Genomic DNA, 9,851 nt, shown 5'->3' with positions numbered 1-9,851 from the left:
CGGTGAGAGTAAGAATTTATGAAAGGGTGCCAGTCAGTTCCTTTATCTCTGTGTACTATTGCTGACAACCATAGAGGTAAAGAATTGCCCAACACCCCAATCAACGCCAACACCTCCCACTCCAGTATATAAACAAAGACCGGGCTGCTCAGTTATCACCTGTGTAGAGGCCAGAAGTCACATCACAGACTAAGTGATTCATGCGGGCATCTGAGAAGCACGATAAGCCAAAGAGATTTACACAGAGCAGTGAATCATCAGGATATCCTCAAGGGGTCAGCTGGAACCATCACATATACGCACCCACAAATGAATAATCAACACCTTTTTACAGCCAACGCAGTTTCTGCCAGCAGAAGTTTTACTTTTGTCAGAGACCTACAAACCATTCATAAGGAAGTCTGCACAACTAGAACCATTGAAGATGAAATATTCAAATTCTTGCACAAGCTCTGGTGCTCAAAGCCCCCCTTAAAACTGAACTTTAATCTGCTTATATATTTTGACTATGTGCCATACGACTTTGCAGCTCATGCTAGGACTGTAACTTTGACCACATAGTTTAGCCCTGATTGGAATGACAGCAATTTTAGAGATTCACGGGAATCATTACGGCAATTTATATCACTCTATTATGGTGACATATGTCTTAGGGCAAACAGAAGGCGCCAACCCGCCATTGTAAACCTATACAGAGCTGTGTAGATGTAGGATTTACAATAGAGACAAAGATCTCCAATTCAATGGGATACCGGTGACATTGTTCACATATCTGAACCTACATAGAGCTGTGTAGGTGGAAGATATATTCTAGAGCGTCTAGTAGTCCATCACTGGAGCCTTTTTTTTTTATCCGATTAACCGATTAAATGAACTTAATAATCGGCCAACTAATCGATTATGAAAATAATCGTTAGCTGCAGCCCTAATATATTCCTATGATTTTGTTTACTCTTTCATATATATCAAGGAGGACTCAAACTATCTGGGACAACTATATAATTAGACATACACCTTATTTAGTACACCTGTTCAACTGCTTGTTAATGCAAATATCTTATCAGCCAATCACATGGCAGCTACTCAATGCCTTTAGGCATGAAGACATGGTCAAGACAATCTGCTGAAGTTCAAACCAACCTTTAGAATGGGGAAGAAAGGTGATTTAAGTGACTTTGAACGTGGCATGGTTGCTGGTGCTAGACGGGCTGGTTTAAGTATTTCAGAAACTGCTGATCTGCTCGGATTTCTGCGCACAACCATCTCTCCGGCTTACAGAGAATGGTATGAAAAAGACAAAATATGCAGTGAATGGCAGTTCTCCGGGCAAAAATGCTTTGTTAATCAGGAGAATGGCCAAACTGGTTAAAGCTGATAGAAAGGTATACAAAACATCTCCAAAATGTACAACACCTTGAAGCAGATTGGCTACAGCAGCAGAAGACCACACCGGGTGCCACTCCTGTCAGCTAAGAACAGGAAACGGAGGCTACAATTCACACAGGCTCACCAAAATTAGACAATAGAACATTGGAAAAAACGTTGCCTGGTCTGATAAGTTTTGATTTCTGCTGTGACATTCAGATGGTCAGATCAGAATTTGGCATTTGCCTTGTATCACCGGTTTCCGGCTGGTGGTGTAATGGTATGGGGGATATTTTCTTGGCACACTTTGGGCCCCTCAGTAACAGCTGAGCATCATTTAAATGTCACAGCCTACCCGAGTATAGTTGCTGACCATGTCCATCCCTTTATGACCATCTTCTGATGGATACTGCCAGCAGGATAGCATACCATGTCACAAAGCTAGAATCATCCCAAACTGGTTTCTTGAACATGACAATGAGTTCACTGTACTCAACAGGCCTCCATAGTCACCAGATCTCCATCCAATAGAGCACCTTTGGGATGTGGTGGAACGGGAGATTGGCATCATGGATTTGCAGCCGACAAATCTGCAGCAACTGCGTGATTCGATCATGACAATCCGGACCAAAATCTCTGAGGAATGTTTCCAACACCTTGTTGAATCTATGCCACGAAGAATTAAGGCAAAGGGGGGACAACCTGGTACTAGCAAGGTGGCCAGTGAGTGTATATCTGCCAGATAGACAAACCAAATCTTTATTATCATGTGGTTGATTAATATGTTTTGATTAATATATGTTGGGACAGCAGTACCAGAAACATTGTATTCATATGAATGTGGAAAAGTTGCCTTTTAAAGAGGAGGGGTCTCATTTCACCTTACAATTAGAAGGAATTCATGGAAAATTCCATTCCATTCTTTACTACATAATAATAAAAGGTCCACACTGGTCTATATTACTATATATTACTAAATGGTTGTTATTTCTTTAAAATATTTATTATTAACATCTTTTATGTTTTAGAGAATAAGAAATATTTTATATCTACGGTACTTTGCTAACATTTATATAGAGAGCTGTGGATAGTAAAGACCTTTCAATCAAGCAGCTGTTTTGCTAGCATGCGTTGACATTTCAAACTGCACATGAATCAGCAAGACACGTATCAACTTTTTTACCAAAGCGGATTGCTTTCAGTTAACAAATGTATCTCCAGAGCCCTCTTATACAACCTGAAGCCAAGCACACATGATCTCTGGCTGACCAGGAACATTGGACTTGTGTCGCATCAATAGAGACCGCAGACCAATGAGGACGAGACAATTTAGCCAGATCTGCATATAACTACTGGTTTTTCCTGTCCTACTTCCCTAAGTGACAAGTCATGACTCTATAGTCACTGCCACGGTGCCAAGATTCCTCCAGCACTGAGAAATTGTATTGCATGAGGACAACTAATATTCCTCTAAGCCGTCCATCTAGGGTTTTATATTTCATTATATCATTCTTATTAATGGAAACAGAACATTATACACCCATACAACAGCAGCCAAACACCACTAAGCAATTGAATGAGTACATCATATCCATCAGACAATTTCATACACACCTTGGAGGGTACATTTCAAGACATCATTTGTACCATCCTATGGCTAATCTACAAAACTCGAGATTTAAATCAACAAGAAAGAGCAAGCACTTGTTAAATGTACAAGTCACATCAAAACTTGCTTTAAAGCTGAGTTCCAGGCTGGAAAAAAACCCTTGTATTTATGCTGATCAAACATTTAACTTTTGCAGTGCAGAGGAGCTGTGAGAGCTCTGCAGGGGGGCTGCACTGCAATAGTTAAATGTCTGATAAGCATAAATATAGAGGTTTGTAGATTAACCATTAAGGGAAGGAGATATATCGGCCGCTGCCGAGAGGGGAGATATCGGGAACTGCCGAGAGCAGATATCGACCGCTGCCGACGGCAGATATCGACCGCTGCCGACAGCAGATATCGGTTAGAGAACAATATGATTTGCTTTTTCATTTTCCAACCTGGCAGTTCAGCATCTCGCTGGTCATCACTGGCCTCTGGTGATCAGTCTGTGTCCATGTGTTGGCCGATCCACATACAATTGTGTCCAGACAGTCCGATCAAAATCGATTTTCCTTTTCTACGACCACCCAAGTCTATAAAAAGATCTGGGCAATACTTTCTGCATGGTCCCAAACATCTCTATTGTGTGGGGAATGACGGACGTGGTCACATGACTACATGGCATGTTTGTATATAGAGGTGTAGTCATAGAGTACTACATGACTACAGCTTCCATCATACCATATGTGAATGAATCTCTCTGAGCCTTACAAGCCAATACCTGGGCCAATACATTGCTACAATTAGCAAATACCACCAGGAGAACTGTCACATGGAATATACTTTCTCCATGCCACCAGGAACCATGCACACCGCTGTTTACATTAGATAAGGCCTCTGAGAGCTGTTTTGGTTATCTGTACTATAAAGAAAGTTGTTGTTTTTTATAAAAGGGTTCAAGAGCGAGTTTACCAACAGGCAACTGCAGCTATGTCAGCAATGTGGAATCATTACCTGCCAAAGTAAACACACAGAAAAGGGAAGACCTATGTGTGCTCAGCATTCAGCAACAAGGATGTGCATTGTGCAGCCTCGTGGTACTACAACCACATAATAAGGTCACAGGTCCCCGCAAACTATGTCAACATACTGTCTCTGTGGATACCTGCTATTCAAAACAAACTTTACCGTCACGCTGGAATACTTGGAAGGACACTATTTCTGTACATATTCAAGGGAAGTGATTCGAAAATGAACCTGCACGCTATTTTTTCACATTTGTACAAGTTTATGAACTTCTATATCCCTGGTTCTCAACTGGTGGGTCGTGACCCAAAAGTGGGTGGCGACCCCGTGTTCAGTGGCTCCCTGTGTGCCTTCCACTTTTCTAGGTGAGAGGCTCCTCAGCCTCCCCCTAGCACAGCAGTGTCAGTTCTCGCGCCAAGCAGCAATTCAAAATATGTTGCCCGGTGCAGAGTGTCTGCTTGAGGTCGGGTGGGCTGGGGCTATGCCTGCGAGGGAGCTTCATCCATACTTGCATTGCTTACAGCTCACTCGCGTACCCTGTAGAGCCTTGGTTCTCAACTGGTGGGTCGTGACTCAAAAGTGGGTCGTGACCTCATGTTCAATGGGTCGCCACATGCTTTCCACTTTTCTAGGTGAGAGACTCCTTTGCCTCCCCCTAGCGCAGCACTGTCAGGTCTCTCGCCAAGCAGCCATTCAAAATATGCTGCTCGGTGCCGAGTGTCAGCTTGAGGTGGGATGGGATGGGGGGTATGGCCGCGAGGGAGCTCCATCCATACATGCATTGCTTATAGCTTCCCTCATGTGTCCTGTAGAGATGCCTGGACCGAAGTGACATCACATTCTGGCTCCCGGCACCTCTACAGGGCATGCAAGGGAGCTGTACAAGCAATGCGCATATGGATGGAGCTCCGTCACAGCACAGCAGCCCACACTGGACCCCAGGCTGAGGATCCACTCCAGCTCTCCTTACGAGGGAAACTGGGTGGATCTTAAACATTTTTTTGCAGCGTGTAACCCAATTCTGTGCATTCCATTGCAGTGCGACTTGGGTCGTGACTTGATGACCAAGGACAAATGTGGGTCCTGAGGTTACACAGGCTGAGAACCACTGATCTAGAGGTTATATGTATGTCAGACAGTGCAATTACATCTCTTCTGAATTAGCCTGCAGTCACACTTCTGTGCTTTGGAGCGTTAAAGAGAAATTCCATCTTAAAAATAAATAAATAATTGCACTTTATAAAAGATGAAAATGTGCTTTTATTGTGTTGCACTGAAGCCAGTAAAAGCCCTACAACCACGATCAGTGGATCACGGATGCAATGCACTGGGGACTCCCGTCCATGTCTGTGCCGAGGTTCAGGAAAGGATTGACTCTATTTTCTATTTAGTATTTCAATGATTTAGAGTACCGAGTTATTTCAGCAAAATGCATCTTTTGTAGTCATGAATGGTGACCCCCATGTCATGCCGGGGGTGTGGAGGGGGGATGTAGCCTTATGGTCACCAAAAAAATATGATCATGGATAAATCACCTGAAATGTTTATGTAATGCGGACAGCAAGCTGGGAGAAGAAGAGGTTCTGCAGCCTCTGTGACACTCTCCTGCCACAGCTGTCCATAGGCTTCCACTGAAAGATGGGACCATAGGACACTACCCCACAGGAAATGGGGCTTGTTTGTGCCTATGCCTGGTCACTAAGCATGCATTATCAAACATCAACAAATGTATTAAAAACATGAACACACATCAGTATTGGGGTTAAAGAGGAACTAACCCCTCCTATACACCAAGGCCGCCACCATATTGGCCTGCAGTTGCCATCATGCTGCATACGCATACACATACAAACATGCCCTAGGCACGAAGTAATGATAACCATACACAAGAAGATCTGATTGTACAAACTCCTTTAGATCTACCAACAACTATGTCATGCAATGGGCTATCTGACTGGATACTAAAGCCTGGGTCACATGTGAGCCTTCCGAGAACGTGCAGCAATTCACGATTGCTGTGCACTCAAAGAATCGCGCACAAATGCGAGACGCCCTTGTGGTGCCATTCATTTCTAATGGCACCCCAATTGCGGCCGGCAAATCACGTGGTTTTCTACCGCGTTTCTAAGTGTGCAAACACGCACAAGTGCAGCAGCAAAAAAAATGCGGGTCACTTGTTGCACAAAAAGATGCAGGAGCCTTTTTACCGCATGGATATGACCCCATTACAATCAATGGAACCACACGGCAAACGCAGTGCTCAAACGCGCTTTCCCAAAAACACTCAGATGTGGACCAGGACTAAAAGGACTGCTTAGGCAGACCCTCACATTACATTGTACTGTAAACCTAGAGAAGACTGTAGAGAGGTTGTACAGCCAGATTGTAACATATGTGTACTTTTAATGTTCACAACACAGGAACGCTCCAAAAAGCAATCTAAACGGAGTACATTGAGGATATGGGAGGATATAGTTAAAGGGGAACACCACCTTCTAAGGGAACCCATCTCCCATTGGTTTAGGTTTACTGCCAATTACCTTACAGTAAATTCTAATCATTAGGAATATAATACTGTAATTGTGCTGCACAATTACAATATTGTTTTCTTAGATTTATAGTTTATATTATTAGTGCTTGCAGCAACTATTGGTTTTTGCATACTGGCGCGAGTCTTATTATAAGATCTGTGGTGATATTCTAATCGCTAGATACACTGAGCTTATTTTAATTTGTTACAACAGCTGATGACCATAGGTGACATAATTAAGCTGAGGGGAAGCTTTACCCTTTGACAGAAAATAAGGGACTGATATATACACAAAAACCACAGCACTGGATAATTAGGGTGTTACCAATAGCAGCCAATCCATCATCTGCTTAAAGTGACTCTGTCATGAGAAATGCATGGGGGCAGCCATTGCTGTCCTCTTTTCTCTTCACACCAATCCTCTCTGAGTCACCGGCCCAGAACCAGCTCAAATATCTAGAGTTCTGCCTGTGAACTCTGTGACTCAGAAGTCAGACACAGCCAGATGTGTCCAGAAGGAGGTCACCAATGGCATTTTCTCAGCACAGGGTTCCTCCCACACTAGGGTGACAAATGCTGGACACTGATTGGCTGCTGGAGGTTACACGACTCTCTCCTCTTGTAACACATGAGCTGGTTATTTTGTTATCTGTAATATAAGGTAAGCAACGAAAAGTAACAGAGCGCCAGGCGGAGGCTGGAATACATTACTTGGCATATGCCGCATGCAGCATAGGATAGACCTGGCTTTGATGTTGAATTCTTTCTCCCCTTTCCGCAGCCCTTGGTTCACCAGATTCACCACTTCGTCTGGAGTGATGTCACCCCTGCGGAGACAAAGCCTGTTACTTGGAGGACACGGACACATCGAAGAAGCATCTTAAATCGGCTACAACCAAACTCCAGCTTTTTGGAAACGTTGATACTCTAATGCTGGCCATTATTCATGGCTCGAATTTCCCCCGATTACTGCTGAAACAGTCAAAAGTCCAACCATGGGTGGCCCTTATGGCTAAAACCCTATAAGCTTCTTTGTGCCCTGTTGGGGACATTTCCCTTTACTTCCTGTCCCAGAGATGCAACAGGAAGTAAAGACTTAGACAGTTGTTACTGGAACTGGTGTCCCTACGGGAAGATTTCCCTCTGTTACTTTCTGTCTTGTTGATCATGGTCATTAATAAGAGAATTCATTAAATAGAGAACGAATTTCCCCATGGGAGCTGACAAAGGATCTAACCCTTCCATGCTGTATCCAAAACTAAAAAAAAAAAAAAAAAGCTGTGGCTTTAGATCCACCTTAAAGATACTGGCGGTTCTTTGATTAAAGGCGAGTCCTACAATTTTTCAGAGACTTATTCAATGACTCATATTTCAGAATGGTGAATAAGTCACATGTATCTAATAACTATACAGAATGTTTCATATTTTATTCAATGGTAACATCTTTTCATTTCAAATTTGTCAAATCAACCACCCAACCAAGGCCATCTTTAGTTGTACCCACCCTCAGTGTAGGTCCCCGAGATCAATGTCCCCCATGGATGTCACTTACTCTTCTTGTCCCCACGGGATGGGGTCCACCTTGGAATTGGCGAGGAAGTGGGGGCTGTATCTGACCTCCACGTAAACCACGCCTTCTTTGGCTTTCATCTGTACAAATTCATAGGCCACTTGCTTGATCGCCTCTCGGTCACCCCTGAAGAGGTAAAGGAGTATTAGGTCAATGCAGTTTATCTAACACAGCAGCGCACACAGCTTTTTCATGGGTTTCCATAAATATCCCCCAATGTGTACAACATGTTCTTCACACAGGGCACACCTAGGGCACATGTAGGGTTGGTGTATATGAACTCATTGCTCATTTTTCTTAAAAGCTTTCTCAGCACTGATATCCCAATGTTGAAAAACCCGAGTCGCTTGTATCTGTGGGAGACCCTATTGGCAAGTTCCTGGATCTGCAAACCTGCTGTGACCATTACGAGGGGCTCCAACCTTCTCTGCTGGATTTTTTTATTATTATGGAGAATGAAACAGGAGGAGCTAGGAACACAAAAGTGGGCGTGGACACCAAAAACTTTCAGTTGACAGAAGTAGAGTCAGGACTTATGGCAGGAAGATTTCAATGTTGGAGTATCCAAGACATATAAGAATTCAGGTGCTGACTCAGCCCACCAGTCTCTCCCTATTACTAGAATAACATTTTGGCTGGATTGACCCATATGTTGACTGGTCCAGCTGCATCTGCAAAACTATTAATTTTAGCATTGCGTACAATCTGGTCTGAAAGAAATACAGATACATCCTTTGCTGACCAGCTTCCTAAAATGCTAGGTGTCTGGCCATCTCGAAGGTACTAGTATGGAACCAGGAGTTCATGTAGTCAGACTCCTATTCAGAGCCATGGAGTCAAGTATTGATGCCCTTGGATTAACATAACATCGAGGCAACTATTATCATAAAAAAGGATCTCTGATAACGGCCTATGTATTTTTTATCCTCAGTCTACTCATTCCCCCCTCCCCCCCCGTAGCAACCCATTACACAGGATTCTTTGCAGCCAAAGGTTACTACAGGAACCTCTATCCTGCATGCAGTCCCAGCTTAGCTCCCACAGCCGAATCCGGATTCTGGAAACATCTGCTGGAGGGATCTGGCAGAGCCGGCGGGTTACTCACGCGATGGCAGGCATGTAGTGATTGAATTTGCCCAGGAATTCTGTAAGACTGAGAGGCTCTTCATAGGATACGATTTTCAGGAGGCCCTCTACTGTGTCTGCTGGTACACGGATCTGTCTTTTCCTGGACAAAAAGAAAGAAGATCTGGAGTTAGAAGAGCAAGACACCACAGGACAGAACCCCACCCTCAGAAATGATCATGCAAATAGATAAGAGTGGGTCCTACATAAAAGAATCATTTAGGGCACACTGAGGCATATTGGTTTCATATATAAAAAGGTCAGCAGGTGACCCCCAACCACCAAAGCCTCAAATGAAACATCGGGTAGAAGTACTTCTAGGTATGGGGAAGCATGTGACCTTTTCCTCCATCTACCAGTAAGCAGTGCTTGGGCATGGGCGGCCAAACACTGGCTTTGAACCGTGTCATATTGGGGTAGGGAGAAGGTCATTAACCCTGGGTCAGTTCCAACCTCAACCGTCATACAGTGGATGAGACCCCGGGCTGCAGACGATGAATGGAGCCACATCTGTTTGATAGGGACCATCTATCTCCCCCTTCCATTCATCTCTTTCTCCCCCTTTCCCACCATTTCCTTCCCCTCCTCGCCCTTTCCTTTCTCTTCCCCATCTTTTCCCCCCCCTTTCCTCTCTCTCACCCCCC

At 44.0% G+C, this 9,851-nt stretch overlaps 1 protein-coding gene across 1 annotated transcript in view; it reads right to left on the bottom strand.

The window, feature by feature from the left end:
• The window catches only part of ADA (adenosine deaminase), a 25,628-nt gene that overhangs the window by 14,051 nt on the left and 1,726 nt on the right, over positions 1-9,851 (bottom strand). The window contains exons 2-4 of the mRNA XM_018574782.1: positions 9,188-9,310; positions 8,065-8,208; positions 7,224-7,339 (exon numbers count right to left, since the gene is read on the bottom strand). Coding sequence (XP_018430284.1) covers positions 7,224-7,339; positions 8,065-8,208; positions 9,188-9,201 — 274 coding nt within the window. The 5' untranslated portion in view covers positions 9,202-9,310. The remainder of the gene's footprint in view (positions 1-7,223; positions 7,340-8,064; positions 8,209-9,187; positions 9,311-9,851) is intronic.

This window comes from Nanorana parkeri, unplaced genomic scaffold (assembly GCF_000935625.1).
Source record: "Nanorana parkeri isolate BGI_ZX_2015 unplaced genomic scaffold, ASM93562v1 scaffold50, whole genome shotgun sequence".
In the NCBI taxonomy this organism is placed as follows: Eukaryota; Metazoa; Chordata; class Amphibia; order Anura; family Dicroglossidae; genus Nanorana; species Nanorana parkeri.
Note: the sequence above shows the minus strand (reverse complement) of the source record. Positions and strands in the feature narration are given on the sequence as shown.